Below are 20,057 nucleotides of genomic sequence, written 5' to 3' on the forward strand. Positions count from 1 at the left end.
GGCCTTCAAATAGTATGGCTACAGGAAATCATTGACAATAAAAAAGGTTTCATTTATTTGAACAATGTTTAATTCCATACTCAGGACACATATGTCACTGAAGTCAAATGTTTAGGTAGAGGAAACCTGAGTGCCAGGGATAAAACCACTTACCTCTGGCAAGTTACTCACAAACTACAGTATCATAAACTTCTCTTGTGCTCAAATTTTGCCTTATTCTGTGAGTACTAGTGACCTAGGGAAGTTGTTGTAGGGTTTGTTTGGCAGATAAAATGATAATCTAATCTAGAGGACGTCTGTAAGTTTCAACACCAAAGGTAATAATGTATACCCTAAATCCTCAACCTGTTCATATAAAAAAGAGAACAGTGTTATCAATGCACCTTTTGATTTTTCAGACAAATCTACACTGGTTGGGCTGGCCAATTTCAGGGCTACACAAAAAGTATACATGTATTTTTATCAGTCTACACAGAATAATGCTCTTAGAATGTGTTTGAATAAACTCCTTGCAAACATGAGAAAAGGTTAAAGAACTACAGTAACAGTTATATGCCTAAAAATGTGTTTTTTGCCCTACTCAAGAATATTTCACTTATACGACGGTGGCCAGCATTATGGTGGGTGTAAACCAGGCAGAGCCCGGAGGAAACACACGACCATCTGCAGGCTGCTGGCAGACCTTCCCACGTAGGACCAGAGAGGAAGCCAGCATGAGCTGGATTTGAACTCACAGCCACCGCATTGGTGTCCAGACGATAACTTTACATTTACACCTACATACACATAATTTTATACCTCTAAATAATAAATATTTCTTAGGCCTTGTTCAAGCATATCAACAGGAATCACAAAGTTGCATGAAAGTGGAGCCTTGACAGCACAAAGCAGGTCAGTATAAATAGGACATATTCTCAAGTGTAAGTCAGGATAGCTGAACAAACATTTCTCCCTTATCATTGATTTGAGTGAAACAAGCCAGTCTTTCCACCACAAAACTACGCTCTGAGCTACACTTCAGTAAATATTGCACCTACCAAGAATCGTGCACAATTTCTTGCAGCTGTATATCCGGCAGTCATTTACCACTTAATTAATTTAAAAAAAAAAAAAAGAAAACAGTGTCACATCTTTACCTGATACACCTGCCAAACGAGGAGAGCAGAGGGAAGGTTGGGATGTCTTTTGGTTTGGTGAATGCCCAATAATACGAGGCAAAGGCACCCGCCAATGTCATCTGTCCCAGAGCGATGAAGAAATTGACCAGCCAAAACAGCATGAACAGGTTGTAAATCTGCAGGTAAAATGTGTACCTGAAAAGAAACACATACCCCAGAAAGTTAGGGACAATATGAACCACATTGCTCTTGTGAAATTTTGTCAGTTCCAATGCCCAAAAATATCCAAAGATATATCCCATGCTGCTTAACTAAAACATCATTTCTATGTCACGCATCAAATGTGACAACTGGAAAGAGACACATACCCCAGAAAGTTATGGACAATATGAACCACATTGCTCTCGTGACATTTTGTTGGTTCCAATGCCCAAAAATATCCAAAGATATATCCCATGCTGCTTAACTAAAACATCATTTCTATGTCACGCATCAAATGCGACACCTGGAAAGAGACACATACCACAGAAAGTTAGAGACAATATGAACCACATTGCTCTCTTGACATTTTGTCGATTCCAATGCCCAAAAATATCCAAAGATATATCCCATGCTGCTTAACAAAAACACCATTTCCATGTTACGCATCAAATGTGACACCACACTCAGTCACAGTGTACTGGCTGTTGGCTGCCCAATACCTGGCCTGCTTGATCTATCTCCAAGTCAGGAAAGTACATCTGTACCATGATTGGTGAAGTCAAAGCTGTCATTACTGGAAAAGATAACTATGGGCTTTCACCGAAATGTATGTTTTAAAATCTCTCTCTTTTTTTTTTTTTTGTTGTCTTCCAATCCTTGTCGCAAATGGTGTCATCAATTTTTACTTTTCTACTTCTTTGATACTTCACGTTATTTGTTATTATATAAAAAAACTTTGCATAAAACCTTTCCATCAAGCACAGGTGGAGCTATTGATTTTACTCTAGCTATACCAAGAATCTAGGACACTTACAGAGCTACTTTTGTGTCCAGACGCCCTAAAAGCAAAGATTAAGTGATAAGAATCGAGATAGTACCAATTACTTTGTCACATTTTACTACAGCCTCTGTTGTTAGCTTGGGGGGATAATATGGAAACAAAAGTTTTCAATTGTTTCCATTTTTGCTTGGTGTGATGTTGTGTAAAAACACCTGACGTCACCATCCTAATAGATAGACACAAATGACGCTGTGCTCTCAAACACCCATGACTTCATTCCAGCATATTTGCCTTATTCAACGTCATATCTGTCCCATTCGACGTAATATCAGCTCGATTCGACGTCTTATCTGCCCGATTCATTGTCACATAAGGAATATTATCATGTCATATCAAATTTTACCGAAACTGTCGAGGATTTGTTTTTGAGGACTCTCCACTTGTTTTGAACCGTGGTGTTACTTATATTCAATAGGGTATCCTTCATACCAGTTTAATATATCGGTCCAGCCTCAATTAAGACTGAAGTAGTACTTTAAATCAACTTAATATGGATTACACTGTAAAACGGTCCTTGTTCACATAATGAATTTAGCGTGAAGATTCATGACTTACTCATCTCCTCCATACTTAATGATACCACAGATGTCACTGCCAGAGTTGTTCACCTGAGGGTTATAGAAATGTGTGGTAAAAAAATAACAGTAACATAACCAGATTTGTAATCAGATTGGCGTTTTACGCTGTATTCAAGAATATTTCACTTATACGACGACGGCCAGCCTTAGGATGGGAGGAAACCGAGCAGAGCCCGGGGTAGACCCACGACCATCCACAGGTTGCTGGCAGACCTTCCCACGTACGGATGGAGAGGAAGTCTGCATGAGTCTGGATGATGAAGGTCACTATAAAAAAACTGTACCATAAAGAGAAGCTGGCAAAATACCTTACATGTACATCTTTACCCTTAAGAATTTTTCAACAACAACATTAAATTACTAGGGCATTTCTGCACTATTTATTTAAAATCATAAACAAATTTGAAATTTGTCTGAATCTGAAATACCAAAGACGGATGGTTGAACACAAAAACAAAACTGAAAGACATCAATCCACGATTTCATGGCCTAGGTGTGAATAATGTAAAAACCCTGAAGATGTTTCTGTCTAGCTTTATGACAGTCAATACTGCTGCACTGAGTTACCTCCCTTGAGGCGCATTTTTTGGAGTAAACTGTGGTTGGTGGAATTTCAGAAAAATGCTAATGGCAAGTTTCTGCTATAGCACCATCAGCTGGTTGAAGACCTTCATGTAGCTTTAAGACAGATTTTACTTTTGTAAACTTATATGGAAAGCCAAGGATTAACATAATTTATTTTTTTAATCCATTCAGAGGTAATTTTAAAATCCCGGTCCTTATTAAATACAACAGACAATTCTTACCCTAAGAAAACAGGACTTCTCTTTGACTCTCAAAGGCTGATACCATGTCTTTTTGTTAAGTTTTGTTGCCTAGAAAATATTCCTCACTGTCTTGACATAACCTACATATTGCACGCTTTCATAGGCAAGGATCAACTTCTTGCAGTTTCACGTCTCAAAAACTAATCTCTCCCTTCATCATAGCAGCTGCCGTCTAACACAGGGGAGGTAATTCAGAACAGGCCTGTATACAAATGTAACAACTCACATTGACATCACATGGGATTTTCTGGAAGAGGCTATCTGTCCGTCTCTGTATCTCTTCATCTGTCAGCCCTGTGAAGTTGTTCTTGGAGACGCCTTCACCGCGCCCCACAGAGGCAAGGAAACTGATCATGTCATTAAGGAATCATCGTCTGTTTTTCTTATTTCATTTTAGACATCATTTAGTTGCTATTTTTTATTTAGGGTATTTTACCATTAAGTATACCATATACCATATTTTATTAGCATCAATATACACACGTTAGAGTGACTGAGTGTTTGGGGTTTAATGTCGCACTTAACAATTTTTCGGTCAAATGACAAAGGAGTGCATGTAATATGCCTCCTTGTTGCAGGACACATTTTCACCGTTCTTTTATCTAGTGCTGCTGCACTGAGACACCCTACCGAAGGCAAGTAAGCCACCCCACCCAAACCATAATACTGATACGGGTCAACCAGTCGTTGCACTATACCCTTCAGGCTGAACATTAAGCAAGTAAGCTACTACCTCCACTTTTAAGGTCTTACGTGTGACCCGTCCCTGGACTGACACTCGATCTACTGCCCCCCGAAGAGGGCGCTCTACCAACTAAGACATCACGGCAGGTTAAATATGGGCTGGTCATGTAATGCCTGTCCAATCCTACTAATAGACTGAACAGTCTGAACATACATCATTTCTACAACAAACATCACTGCTACTAATTCCATGAGTTGTCTATATATTTGCAATACATAATTATCCTAGGATTTTTGGAAGCGGTCTTTCTTTCATTGAACATACTGTAAATCTTCAACCATTTCCACCTCTTAAGCACTTTTCCAGTGGAATTTAAGCATATAATCATTGTATGAAACTAAGACCAAATATGATTTCTTTGTCTCAGGTAACGATTCTTTAGTGACATAAACAAATCAAATTATTTCTCTACACCCCATAGTTCTGTAAGAATGTTTTAAAATATTGGTCACTGTGGTGGTTGAAAAGGTCAAAGAATTATTTATTTATTTATTTATCTGTATGTAAAACATCTGTGCTGTAATTTATTTATTTATTTGATTGGTGTTTTACACCGTACTCAATAATATTTCACTTATACGACAGCAGCCAGCAATATGGTGGGCAGAAACCGGGCAGAACCCGGCAGACACCCACGACCATCCGCAGGTTGCTGCCAGACCTTCTCACTTACGGCCCGAGAGGAAGCCAACAAGAGCTGGACTTGAACTCACAGCGACCGCATTGGTGAGAGGCTCCTGGGTCGTTATGCTGTGCTAGCGTGCTAACCCATGGAGGCCCCGTTAAAGAATTAGGGTACATAAACATCTATATAAATATATATATAAACTGACATATATACACTAAAATGTAAATCCCATCCTGCATTTCCAACCCCTATTTGATTGAGCTCTGAAGTACATGTTTCCTGTATATTGTTTTCCGTGTGAAGGCCTTGGGGAAGAAAAGTATCACTGTAAATTGACTGAGCTACCTTTCAATAGGTCATAAGTCAGTGGCACTTACGTTATCAGACAGGATGTCAGAAATTTGAGGTACAAACAGACAATGGCTTGATCACAGCTGATCATCACAGCTGATCATCACAGCTGATCATCACAGCTAAGAACAATGTTCTGAAGACTAAGTAGACAACATCTTGACACGTTCATTTAACAGTGATTCATGAAGGATACACAGCAATGGCTGCCCAGAGGCTGATGACTCCAATCTGCAGGATGAAGGGGATGACTGGCCACAGCAGGGTGAACAGCATGCTGCCCACAGCTCTGTAACACAAACATTGCTTTGTTTTACTTATCTGACTGCTGTTCAATAGCGCACTCGGAAGTTTTTAGCCATTCAGTGGAATGAGATCCGAAAATCGCAGCCACTGTACTGTAATATGAATTTTATATGTACAGCATAAATAATCAGGAGTGACCAAAACTACGGGGTTTAACCCAGGAAATCCTATTTCTCCTGTCAGCCATTCAGTGTTGAGTCTGTATCCCTTGAAACAAATAATCTTAGGAAGTTCTGTGAAGCTGGGCCCATATTTGTAGCTGATGTTATTCATGAAATGGACATTTTTTTTAGCTGCATTTATTCATGAAACCATCTTACACATGGTTGATTTTTTTCACAACCGCTTAAACTTACAAAATCTTTGCTTTTTCCTCTCAACTCACCTACTGCCCTCTTTAATCAATGCTATGGCGATACAGATCCTCTCTCTCAGGAAAAGTAAGATCAGGAGTACAATGAGAAGCAGAATGGCAGAAATGATGCCTGAAGACAAAGACAAATATACTGATTTACATATACATGTACACAAGTATTTTGAGAACGGTGTGATGTGTGTACACATACTCTGTCTTCCTGTGGCAGGGCGAGTCCATGCCGCCAAAGTGCTGCCACAGTGAAGCATCATGCCGAACACACCAGATGAGACACCCCACCCAGTCACATTACACAGACACCGGGCCAAGCAATGGAGTAACAACTACCATTTTTAAAGTATTTGGTATGAGTCAACCCGAGGTCTCCCGAATTCAAGGTGAACAAATTTAAAATTTATTTGATGAAAGTTTAAAGCAGTACTCAAAGAGTTTTTCACTAAGATTAGACCAGTTTTTTTCAGGCGAGGAAAATAAAATAAAACATTTCTTTCAAGACTAAGTCACTCATTTTAAATGATTCTGATAGTTCCATAAAAGGGAATTTTGACGTTTGTTTGGAAAGTAAGATAATATGCTATAGGAAACATGCGAATTTCAGCACCACAAAGTATTAACATTACACAATGACTTTCACTTACTCATAAAAATTGCATTTTTCTGGCTAAACGTTTAGAATCAATATAGAAATCTTGACAGTATTTAAGGCCATTTAGGAATCATATTTTTTTTTTTTGGTCTCATGAAATAAAGCATACAAAACTTTCAGTTAAAAAAAAAAATGTCTACATTGTCTTTGAAAGTGGAGAGTAGTCTTGTCAGACAAAATCAACAGTTTTTAAACTCACCAAAAGTTAACCAAAACGAGGACTGCTTGAAGTTCAATGTGATGATTGCCAAGTGAAAGTTGAATGATTGTTCCGTGTCTTTTGTATTCAGATAGCCTCGCACACAATAATAACAAGCTGAAAAAAGAACCAATCACAAAGATTATAACAAACAGAAGTGAGAAAATCACTGTCAGGGTTTCTGAGAGGTGAATCAGCCATCTTGGAATACTTATGATTATAAATTACACGTCACTGAAAATAATCTTTCATTGTACTAACAAAATTGTTTTAGAACCTTTTAATTCTCTTGCAAGCCAAAGTAGTTTTAAAACTTGAAATTTGTTTTTTTTTTACACATATCATGTCAAAAAAACTTCCAATAGGTGTTTTTGTGAATATGTTGAAAAAAAAAAACATATGTACATCAGTATTTGTAGACATCAAAACTAATAACCACTATATGCAAGCACGTATTTTTATGTCAAGATAAACAAAGATGAGACAATCCAAGACTCCTTATTTTTGTAATAAGGAACGTCTAGCACAGGAAATCTGCTACATTTCATGGAAATGAATTTTTCAATGAAGTGATGTTTCGAAGTAATTTGACGTTTTCTTACGAATAAAAGGCACCACTATGAATCCCCTCTAACTCCAGTTTGGGAAACTGATTCAAACTAGCAAAATTCCATGTATGTGCAAATTTTCATCGCTAAATATTCAACCGGACACTTGTTCCTGCTTGCACATAAATTTTGCCAGACAGATCATTTCTTTGCTGGACCTGTCCGACAAGTCAATGTTAATTTCGAACCCTGCAAAAAAAACACTTGGATTTTTAATTTTAACTTCCTAGTCGTCGTGTCATAATCATAGACAGCAGTAAAACTCACAGAATCCAAAAATTCCCAAGAAGAGGATGATAGTTAGCCAAACCATAGGAGCCGCAATCCATCTCATCAGCGTGATCCACAAAAGGGAGATAACCATGGCAGCCACCAGACATCTGTACACAAATATGAACCATCCATGATCAATTTGACACAGGTATGACTCTGCATGTTCAAAATCAATAAGCTACAAGCTGGTGAATGTCTTTAGATGAAAAAGCAGCGCTGTGTCACATCAAGGGGCTTGTTATATTATAGCAATACTTGTGAGACAGAGGGACAAGCTGATCTAAACAATATCCCTTGATCATTTTCAATAAAGTCATACATAGAATGCAATGCAACTAATTTTCCTGAAAAGATACAGATGTGGAGGACAAATCACGATCCTTCAGTTTATCATTATTCAGGATTACTTGAAAGAGTATTTTGGTCTAAATTACAATCAACATTTTTGGCCCACTCTTAATTTCTTTGATTCATAGTATTTGATAATATGACTTGGTGGCCTGTACTTACATTAATATCATCCACCAGGTGGCTACCAGATCCTGAACGACCTTGTCTGAATATTCTTTGACCTTGAGAAATTGTCTCAGGAATCTGAAACCAGAACAGGTAACATTTGTTTCTTAATATTTATAGGAAAACAAGTATATAAATTTTACCCAAACATATTTCCACACATCTACATTAGTCCTGAACACAACTTAAGTCCTCAAAACACGAAAGATTCAAAAACAGTTGAAGTAACCTGTAAAGTTCGATCAATAGATCAACTATGATTTTAAAACGGAACAAACAACCATTATCAATATTTTTTTATTTTTCAATTACAGAAATATTCCATAGTTTTAAAAATTAACAAAAAAGAGTTTTTCTTCATAATCTTTGAAGAAAAATGTGTATTTTATGTAAAGATATGCATGAATATATGTATACAATCTTAATACTGTCAATATGCAGGTACAAGTGCTGTTAATTTAAACGCGCAATTATGTCACCTTGAAATGCATACATGCATGTACAGCGTAATTGAAACAGCGAACTTGTACATCTGCAATCACATCGTCAACACCGCTACAGGGGCCTCCGTGGCTCAGTTGGTTAGCGCACCAGCAACCTGCGGATGGTCGTGGGTTTCCCCCGGGCTCTGCCCGGTTTCCACCCACCATAATGCTGGCCGCCGTCGTATAAGTGAAATATTCTTGAGTACAGCATTAAACACCAATCAAATAAAATAAATAAATAAATACTGCTACATGAATAAATATGACGTCTTTGTTTTTGTGGTGTTTTTTTCGGCAATACAATAGTTTGTGCCCATTCACAAGACACACTGTACGTGCTGGAGTAATAGCAGGTAATTTCTTCATGGCATATACAAAATATTATACAGGAACAAAGAAATAACAGAAACAAGAAATTTGCTCCATGCCTTGATAATGATCATTGATATTCAAGTTTTAGAAGAGATGTAAATCCTCCTAGAAGATATGACAGGAAGCAGTTACATCGAGTATGTTTTTACTAAGCACAGTGTGCAAATGGGTATAGTTTGTTCCACTCCATTCCATCATAGCAGTGTTGCATTTAAAGGATACATGAAAAGGTACTATAAAACAAAAGAGTATGGTTTTAAGGAAAATGAAGAAATACACATGGATGCCACAAAAAAATTTCATTTTTGATGAATATTTTATATATAAATAACCCCTCTATTTTATGCAGAGTTTCAGTCAATGGTTGCAAATATCCTAAAATGACATCATTAATGAACATACTGAGAACGGGGGACCAGCTCAGCACCCCTAATTGGGACTCTTGCCCTCCAAAAAGTTGATCTGGCAGGTATGAACTGTTGACGTCACCACAGCAGATTACCTGATTTACCGAGTGACCTCAGGGCCGGAGCTGAGAAAAACTCTCGTTTTAAGCCAAAAGAACAATGCGGAGAAGTTCTTTTTGTACCTTTATACGTTAGGCCACACCCTAAACTCCATATTAAGAAATCAAAATCATGCTGTTAATGTATACTTTAACTTCAATGTGAGATACTTGCTTTATGCACATTATGTAGGAATATAAGTATTCCTGTACTTACCTGAAGAACTGCTCCCAGTGCATTTCTGAACTTTACATCAGGGTCAAAGTTACATATTAGTTAGCTACTGAATGGATACTACTCTTTGGCTCTGAATTTGTTACTGCAAATGCCTTCAACTTTCACCAAAAATGGCATTTTCAGAGGCAATTAAATGTCAGAAATTATTACTTTGTGCACTGAAACTTACATTTTCCCAGACGGATATCAAGCTACTTTCCAAACAAACCTCAAAATACCTTTTTTAGATCAACAGAGCTCTTGAAGATTTCTGTGCCTGTAGTGTGTCACAGGTGTACCACACTTCTGCATTAATATGACATCTTCAACAGCAAACTAGCAAAATAGTTGTCTGTTACACATTGAAAGCCAGCTAAAGGCATGAAATTGAGAGCTCTTCCAATTTTCACACGTCAAATCAATGGGAGACAGGCCAGTTTAAATGGAAAATAGTCCATTTGTTAATCCAACACAATTAATCTTTACTACTTACTCTTCTCCAGCTTCTAATGATGTCCCATTGAGTTTTTTATCTTCTTTGTCGACAAGACTGTCAAAATTTGGAATTTTCCCAGATATGACTTCAGGGACGCAGCGGTGGAGCACTGAACAAATACAAGCAATTCATTATAAAGTAGCAGAAATTTATTAAACACAAAAAAAATCTCTTAGACAAAGTACCAACATGAATTTAAAAACCATTTAGAAACCATTTTTTATATTCTTTACACGAGGAACACCTTGAAAGAGATGATCAATATGAATTTAAGTTCTCATTGAATTATTAGACTTAGCTAAGTTACAAAAGAATTTAATAATATTGTAACTGAAGTTTCAAAAGAAACAAAAAAGTAGGAATGGGAGGGAAAAGAAAGGAAGGTGGGGCGGGGGGGTTAAGAAGGGAAGAAAAAAATGAAGAAGGGAAGAAAGACAGAAAGAGAGCTGGGCGAGGAATTTCAGGAACTAAAACATTAACGCAAAAACAACGAACATTTGTCTGAGTGTGCTAAATGGCTGAAAGCTGGGTTTGAACTCCAGCTCATATTACCTGCTTCACTCTTGAGGACATAAGCTGGACACTCATCACTGTCTATTTTCTGTTTACATGTCTGCAATTGAAAACAGAAGGAAACAACATTCACAGATTTTAAAATAAAAAATTAATTATTTAAAATTATTGCTGGTACAGTGAAAAGCAATACATTTATACGTATGAATGATTGAATAAAACTTTTATTTAAAAAAGAGTAACTGTCAAATTGTACTATATCTATTGTTTATATATGTCCCACATGCCCTCAGAATCATTACAATTTTTCTAAATCATGTAAACAGTCAACAACACATCAATGCATGTTTCAGCTTAAATCATAAATAAATAGATGAGTATACCAATTTTAATACTGGTTGAAATTGTTTTTCAAATGTTGCGACCTAAAAGCAGAGAGTGATGGCGCTGTCTTCATTTTGCAATCTCAACTGCTCCAAGCAGGACAGCCCAACACTATAACGCTGTTTTGATAACAGTTAGAGTCGAGCTTAACAATATGAAGGTCAAGTACTGCTGTAGACTCGTACATGTAGACAAGGTTCCTGCATTTCTAAACATTCCACTGTACAACATTTATATTATTTGAAATAAAGTGGTCAGTCATGCGAGATAGATCCTGGCAAGTGGGTCGAAAGATTGTGAAACCTTTACATTTACATGTTGAGGCCTCATCAGTTGATCACACAAAAATACCTGGTTTCATAAGGAAGATTTCACAATTCTTTTGAAAGTTCATTTTTAAAGCTTCCAGCAATAGTGTGATTTTAATTTTTCTTTAAGCACTTAATAACTGAAGGTCTGTGAGAAACCCGAAAGTCTACAAATGTGGGCATCTAGAAACCTCAGCACTGTACTCAACAAGAGTCGCCAGTACCAGTAAATACTAGTAGATACCATCTTTTGAATGAATGAATGATTTATTTATTTGATTGGTTTTTTACGCAGTACTCAAGAATATTTTACTTATATGACTGCAGCCAGCATTAGGGTGGGAGGAAACCCGGCAGAGCCCGGGGAAAAAACCTATGACCATCTGCAGGTTGCTGGCAGACCATCCCACGTACTTCCGGAGAGGAAGCCAGCATGAGCTTCCCACATAAGGAATGAATGAATGAATGATTATGGCTCAATGCCACATCGGTAATATAACAGCCATATCGTGGCGAACCATCTGTTGTGTCAAATGTTTTGAAGTGTTACCTTGGTGTCATCTCCGGGATTTGAGCAGAATGTGTCGGGATCACATTGGTCCGGTAGGCCACCCCCTCGACGATACGCCCGGGTGTCATTTGGACAATGGGACACACACACCTGTAGAAATATCAATTAGTATCAATAACTATATTTATTTATTTTATTAGTGTTTTACATCATACTCAGTAATATTTTACTTGTACAGTACGAAGGCTGCTAGCATTATGGCGGGTGTAAACCAAGCCCGGGGGAAACACACGACCGACCTTTCACAGACATGACTGGGGAGGAAGCAAACACGAGCTGGACTTGAACTCTCATCGATCACAATGTGCTGCAATAGCACGCTAACCCCGAGGCCCAGGAGATTCCCCACCCACAGCGCATTTATTTAATCAGAATTACTGATACGGTATACATATCGACTGTTGCCCCCTTTGGTTATATCGTGATGAACTGTCCTATGTGCGGCATACTGACATGTACAGCCTACATGACGGAAGACGATTGGTCTTCAACGAACGTTAGACAGCGTAAAGAGCCACAAGAGTGTCGTCCCTTGCTTATTTCCAGCTGTATATACATCACAGAGAGAACATAGGAACTGAACTGCAGAAATTCCAAGCTTAAGACCTAGTCTGAACCCATTCCTCGTCGTAAGCCCAAAAGCCTCCCAACACCTGGCGAAGAGTAGCGAAAACAGGGCCATCTACAAATTCCATGTGTAAGGGCAGGGATACTGTCTCGGATCTAGAACACTGCATGGGATAATATAATATGGTATCTACATCATTATGTGGTTTCTATATGTGTCTGCTTTGGTGTTTTATGCCGTATTCATGAATAAGAATATTTCACTTATTTGACAGTAACCAGTTTTATGGTGGGAGAAAATAGGGTACAGCCCTAGGGATACCCCCAACCATCCACAGCTTGCTGTGAAACAGACCTTCCCATCTACAACCGGAGAGGAAGCCAGCGTGAACAGTGACAGTTTTATGTTGAGAGGAAACCGGGTAGAGCCCTGTGGATACCCCCTACCATTCACAGCTTGCTGTGAAACAGACCTTCCCATCTACAACCGGAGAGGAAGCCAGCGTGAACAGTGACAGTTTTATGGTGGGAGGAAACCGTGTAGAGCCCTGTGGATACCTGCTACCATCCACAGCTTGCTGTGAAACAGACCTTCCCATCTACAACCGGAGAGGAAGCCAGAATGAACTGGATTTGAATTCATAGTCGCTGCACGGGTGATAGACTTCTGGGTGGTTGTGCTGCTTTGCTGAGCCGTTTGCCAATGTTGGCTGGTATACATATGACAGACAACATCCACATAATCAGGCTGGAAAAATTATCAGTTACAGGTTGGTGGAGAGAGAAAGATGGGGGATATGAGGGGATCATCAAACAAGATTCTTTCCCACACTCACCTGTGGGGTAGGGCAGCCATCAACAAAAACACCTGGCCCAAACTTAGCACAGGTGAGCAGATCATAGAAGTACAGGTTTGGTTTATCTCTGAAACCAAGACAGAGAGAATGAGGTTTACCATGAACAACCATTTCACTTTAATAGATAGTTTTCATTCCAGGCTTTCAAAAATGTTTTAAGTTATTATTCTGGTACTGGACTAAAAGTTATCACAACAACAACAACAACAACAGACTCTAATAAACATGTACTTCCGTGGCCCAGGCTAAAAATTCTACTAGAACTGGAGAAACTATTTATAAAAGATGAAGATTTGCCAAAATGTGTAAACTGGTCACAAAAGTATATTCCACTGTTTTGGTTTTTTTTTCAGGACTTTTTTTAAAGAAAATTTTAAAATAAGATCTTGATTCAAGATTTGGTAAGATACATTACTTGGATTTTCCCCCAGCAGAGATTCTCATGCACTGTATCGGAACAATTAATAAGACACCAAAAACATTGGGTTTTTCTGTCACATATTATAGTGTTGTCAGTAAATCACTGAAAAGCATCAAAATAAAGTTGGTGTATTCCTGCATAAAGGACTCACTTCTTGGTTCCATAGCCACAGAGATTGCCTTGAGAATCCTGAGGGTAGAGTAGTAACCGTGGATTTCCGTAGGTATATGCTGAAAACAAAAACCATCAGCTGTACTCAGAAACCTCCAGAAATGGTCACATTTAATTCATGAATTAATCTGATTTTATTTGTGTTTATTACTCTGCTCATGAATTTTTCACTTAATTTTCTCAATGGAGGAGACCAGAGGGATTGGATTAAACCACCTAACTTTGGTAAGAAACTGTTCAACTTTACTACTTAAAACTTTTTTTTTTAACAGCAAAACGAACACAATGGTGATATGCACATGGAAGCAAAGCGCCACTTACAAACAGTGGAGGTGGTGAACTCTCCAGGTGGTGGACTCTCGAGGTGGTGAACTCGTGAGGTTTTCTTATCAAAACTATGTGTAGGACAGGATAAGCAAGATTTATAGTATTTATTTATGAATGCGCATTGGTGCGTCTGCTTACAATGGGTATACAGGAAAGCATGTGGCAATAACATTGTAATCTTCTAAGACAACTCAGAAGATTTAACTTCATGATTTATTTATTTGATTTATTCATTTGATTGGTGTTTTACGCCGTACTCGAGAATATTTCACTTATACAACGGCGGCCAGCATTATGGTGGGAGGAAACCGAGCAGAGCGTGGGTGAAACCCACGACCATCCGCAGGTTGCTGTCAGACCTTCCCACTTACGGCCGGAGAGGAAGTCTCATGAATAAGACTTGAACTCACAGCGACTGCATTGGTGAGACACTCCTGGGTCATTACGCTGCGCTAGCGCGCTAACCAACTGAGCCATGGAGGCCCCCTTTAACATTATGTAGTTAAACTAAGATCAATGCCATCTGAAGTTTCACGCGTCACATAAAGATACGCATAAAATATTGAATTGTGGACGATGGCTGCTTCAGGTGAACATTAGTCACTGTTTAAACCAGAGCTGTACATCATTTAAAGAGCAGATAACTTACCAAAATAAGCCACCACACCCAATCCAGCCACAAATATCACAAAGAGCAGGCAGCAAATAATGTCTGTACAGGACCTAGAGATAAAATGTACACATTATTTATATATAATAAAATATAAAGTGATAGTACATGTAACAGGATATGTGAAAACCAGTGCATATAACAGGATATGTGAAAAACAGTACATGTAACAGGATATGTGAAAAATAGTACATGTAACAGCAATATGTGAAAAACAGTACATGTAACAGCATAGGTGAAAAACAGTGCATGTAAATGTAACACGATATGTGAAAAACAGCACGATTAGTCTTTTGAAAAACACATTTGGTGGACACACTTCCAGACTTCAAGGATTTATGAAAGTCCCGTAAAATGATAACTGTAAAGGTTCCATAAAAGAAATAAACGTTTTGATATTGGGGCATACTAGTAGATGCCTTCTTCTAATAAATACGATGCTTCGTCATTACTTGAATTAATTTCTGATAACAATGCATATATACACTGTAATCAATGACCTTGGCTGAGAAAGTGAGAAAACTACTTGTATATCAACTTGTTAGGAGGTGTCACAAACCACACGTACTACTGTAATTCTTCAACCTTTCGCATGTTTGCAATGTGTTTATTCAAGCATATGCTGAAGGTATTATTCTGTCTTGACTGATAAAATTATGCCTTTTGTGAAGGCCTGGAATTGGCCAACCCAACCAATGTAGTTTTGTGTCCAAAATAAAATTAAAGGACAGCATAAATTGTATTGAAAGTTGATCTTTGATGTGCAAAAAGGTGGAGAAATTAGGGTCAGTGTACAAGATGCTTTAAGCTTCATGTTTAAATCCTTAACAAAAGCTGCAACTCATCAACGACTGAGCTAGATTCAAGAATATACATTTCCTGCAATTAGATGAAACGTTGCAAAGCCCAGTGAAACTACAACATTGTACAAGACACAAACCCTTCCCAGATGCTTTGACACACCTTGTGTGTCAAATCCCACCTTGTGTGTCAAAGCCCACCTTGTGTGTCAAATCCATGGGTGAAAATTTGGGAGACCCATTTTTATAAATCGTTGAATCATGAACTGTGTTGTATTAAAGCGTTTACATTACATGCATTATGAAAGAGACGTGCAATAAGGGGTAAATTTGTCCTTGTAGTGACAACCTCATCGTAATTAATGGACTGATGTTTAATGCTATACTCCAGAGCTTTTTTTCGCAATGACAGTCTGGTGCGAAAACTGGTGTACCTGGGGCACGTTCTACACAATATTATAAAGCACACTGACCACGGCAATTTATTTCTTGTAAAATGCTGTCCCAAAAGTTATGCCAGGTCCAGTTTGCCACTGCTTTGTATAATGAGACCCTGGAGTGCAAATCTTTCGCAGAGACCTTTAGCATTAATTTAATGATGATCAACAAGCTCATAATGAAGCCTCATCAAAATGAACAATCTACATGTATGTATACAATGCAAGTCACGGTAAATCAGTGACTCGAGGTTAGCTTGGAACTGTGACCTTAACAAAGCTATTTCCATTTTACTACGGCGTTTTTTTCTGGGAAGATTTGGTTTTGTTTTTGTGTTACTGTACATGCAAAACCGAACAATTTCCTGTTCAGGTGCATACAGGCCCCCCGATGTGAAAGGAGAAAGATCACACCACCTGTAGGTGAATTAAATGATAAAGCTACTGATCAACTTATAAAAGCATGCAGCCATAAATTGGCGAACTGGATGAAAACCTTTTTTTCAGTCCAGCAAACTGCGGCTAAACATGTATCAAACATGCACTGTGCATATGTGTGAAACTCGTTTATATCTATCGGATATTTAACATTTATCTCACCTCTTTTTGATTGGCCCATTAAAGGTGGGGTCATACGTCAGAGGGGTGCCTGAAATAGACAAGACAAAAATGAATACAAAATCAGAAGAAAGACATACATTATTAGGCTTTATACATGTCCCTGTGACATCACCTTTCCAGGGGCAGAGATGTTTTTAGGAAACTTTTTTTATGCTACCTAACACCTCCACCGATCCAAGTTTCGTTTTTTGGCATAAACAGAATTTGACTCAAAATCCTGTGAAAACCATTTATTTCAGAACTTGAAATTTCGCTAGAAACTTCATGTAACTAACAATTAACTTCTATCAACAAATGATCTAAACTTCATTTTTTTCAGTAAAGATACATATGGCCTCCTCTAGCCTAATTATCAACAACAACTTACTCTCATCGCTCTCCTCAGAGACTGGCTTCTTCGTCGTCATATTTCAGGTGTTTGGAAAAACACCTGACTTTAAACCCCCAAGCTAACAAACTGAACTAAACAGAGCTACCTCTATTGAAGAGGTGTACCACAGTCTGCTTGTGTTTAACGCTGATCACAGCAGCTGTCAGCTATCAGGTGACTTAGTACAGCTGAAAATTCGTACAGGTGAATATATCAAATACCACTGATAACAGTCAGATCATGTTCATTAATACTGACTGCCAGCTGATATCTGTACCAGCGAATGTGGGTATTTAAACTCAACCCTTAAAACATGTTACCCGACCTGACTACATTTACATGTTCCTTGTCCGCAAAACACAGCTTCTAGTTAATTGTCCAGCCCTGGAAAAGGTTATAAAGGCTCTTTTCCACTCTCACTAGTTGCTGCTAAATAGCTTACATAATAAGCTTACATGTAAATACTGATTATTATCTGGGACTCAAAACAGTGAGGGTCTAGGAGGACCCCAGAGATACAAGAAGCAAGCACAAAGAAAAGTCTTTCAAAAAGTTTTAGATGTAACTGTACATGATGATACAAAATATGTTTTATTCATAAAATATGTCAAAAGATTTGGATTTACTGAAAAATGATACTTTATTGAACTTTGGTAAAAACTATTTAAATTGTGTATAAACGTTTACATGTACCACTCAGGAGCCCCACTCACAGTGTACACCAGTCCATGCATATGGTTACTTACATTTATAATGCCTGCCCGCACTAAAACCACAAATCTATAGAAATGGACATTTGCTGCAGTATGAACACATTGTTGCATCAAACATCAATAGATTTTTAATACATGTATTGACCATGTGGTGCTGTAACTCCCACTGGCTCGTAAGTCACCCTGTACACGTAGATTTATTGATTGTGAAAGATTGATCTTGGATAGGGTGATATGTATGGTTTCTGGTAACACATGTGTGAGTTGAGATAAGAGCTATAGATTCTGAGGTCTACATGTACAGGTACTAAAGAGTTGACATATCACAATTGTGTAAACTTAAAACAAAAAACAACACTAGACCAAATATATATATATATATATATATACATATATATACATGTATATATGCATCAAGTGTACATGTATATATGCATCAAGTGTACATGTATATATGCATCAAGTGTACATGTATATATGCATCAAGTGCTTCACATGAAGTCTTAAAAAAACGTGTTATTAGTGTGACGTTGCATATCAAAGATATCAGAGCTCAAAGTAAGCAAAATCACACAACAGAATGTGCTGCCATGTTATCAATTTTAACCATTTGAATGCAATGTATTTTTGTCACTTGAGAATAACAGCTATTTCTAAGGACATCACCTGGACCCTGTTTCGCCTTTTAGCCATGTAAGTATCCCATGACCTCATTAGAATTCCAGGCTAAAAGTTCATTTCTTATTATCAAGCAAGCCGAACAAAATTGCTGACATTTAGGTTTATACGTCTCCCTCTTCTGAAATAATTACCATTAAATTATTGATTGTCTTATCAATGATCAGATGAGTGCCACATGTTTTATGACACTTTATTTCAATACATCTGCATGTATGTAATAATATATTTATTTGACTGGAGATTTTAATGCTGTGCTCAATCAAACTTGACCTGGCATGGGAAATACTCAATCAACGTACCCTGGAACTAGAAAATTTGACAAACATGTAAATTTTATTTATTTGATTGGTGTTTCATGCTGCGCTCATGAATATATTTTGCCCCTACAACAGCGACCAACATTATGGTGGGAGGAAACCAAGCCCTACCCACAACCATTCGTAGTTTGCTGTCAGGCCTTCCACATGCGCATGGAGAGGAAGCCAGAATGAGCTGGACTTGAACTCACCGCAACTGCATTGGCAGGAGGGTCATTGCGCCGTGCTGGCTGAGGCCCCACAAACACAAAGTGCGCAAGTGAGTAACCTACACACCCGCGCATGTACATTTATGTGCACGTCACTCGCCCCGGCTGTTTTCACAGCTGCAAAATGTTACAAGTACATGTAATTTCCCGCAAATGGCAGCTCCACTGAAATGAGTTTCTAACAGTTTATTTTGGGTCTGACACTGGCTGAAAACATTTTTCATGACAGTTTTCTTTGCAGGAGAAATTTCCGATAATAAGCCAGTTGCACTGGATTGCTAGTTTCCCCCATCAATGCCCTCATGCCATTTTACCCCCTGCAGACGAACTCACTATTTTGTTGTTTTGTTTTGGGCCAGAAATTGTCACAGAAAAAAAAAAGCTGAAAAAATGACAAATGAACAATGACATTTTTTCTGCTGCCTGCAACAATTACGCAAAATATTCTGATGGGAAACAAGAAATTAAAGGTGATTAACAATATATATGCATGTGTTTGTGTAAAACACCATTGTTCATGGTCTTAAAAGAATCACATTGCCCAAACCTTTACATGTACATCATTGACATGTACCGTGTAGATGTCCTGAATGTGCTACATGCTCTGTTTGATAGCTTTTCTTTTGATAGCTTTTCTTAAGTATAAAATGCAAAATGACCAAAATGAAATTCAAGGAGCATTAATGTGTATTTAACTTCAGACAAATCAGACCAAGGGAGATAACTTTGGACTTACTCTACTTCTCAAGGACAGCGCTCTGCAACTATTTTTGTTATTTATTTATTAGCTTTGTGTGTTAAGTCATACTCCAGAATATTTCACTTATACTCC

The 20,057-nt window shown here is 38.0% G+C and overlaps 1 protein-coding gene across 2 annotated transcripts in view; it reads right to left on the reverse strand.

Annotated features, from left to right (window-relative positions):
* LOC135480102 (choline transporter-like protein 2) overlaps positions 1-20,057 on the reverse strand; it is a 56,269-nt gene that overhangs the window by 11,677 nt on the left and 24,535 nt on the right. The window contains exons 1-16 of one of the 2 annotated variants that reach the window (XM_064759858.1): positions 17,303-17,659; positions 16,915-16,963; positions 15,057-15,130; positions 14,061-14,139; positions 13,468-13,555; positions 12,044-12,154; positions 10,841-10,901; positions 10,286-10,397; positions 8,208-8,291; positions 7,692-7,804; positions 6,817-6,933; positions 5,981-6,080; positions 5,486-5,578; positions 3,792-3,912; positions 2,716-2,768; positions 1,137-1,313 (exon numbers count right to left, since the gene is read on the reverse strand). In XM_064759858.1, the coding sequence (XP_064615928.1) occupies positions 1,137-1,313; positions 2,716-2,768; positions 3,792-3,912; positions 5,486-5,578; positions 5,981-6,080; positions 6,817-6,933; positions 7,692-7,804; positions 8,208-8,291; positions 10,286-10,397; positions 10,841-10,901; positions 12,044-12,154; positions 13,468-13,555; positions 14,061-14,139; positions 15,057-15,130; positions 16,915-16,963; positions 17,303-17,342 (1,472 nt within the window). In that variant the 5' untranslated portion in view covers positions 17,343-17,659. Of the gene's footprint in view, positions 1-1,136; positions 1,314-2,715; positions 2,769-3,791; positions 3,913-5,485; positions 5,579-5,980; positions 6,081-6,816; positions 6,934-7,691; positions 7,805-8,207; positions 8,292-10,285; positions 10,398-10,840; positions 10,902-12,043; positions 12,155-13,467; positions 13,556-14,060; positions 14,140-15,056; positions 15,131-16,914; positions 16,964-17,302; positions 17,660-20,057 lie in introns of those variants that run through there. The other variant, XM_064759857.1, reaches the window with a different exon arrangement.

The sequence above is a fragment of the Liolophura sinensis genome, chromosome 13 (assembly GCF_032854445.1).
Source record: "Liolophura sinensis isolate JHLJ2023 chromosome 13, CUHK_Ljap_v2, whole genome shotgun sequence".
Taxonomy (NCBI): domain Eukaryota; kingdom Metazoa; phylum Mollusca; class Polyplacophora; order Chitonida; family Chitonidae; genus Liolophura; species Liolophura sinensis.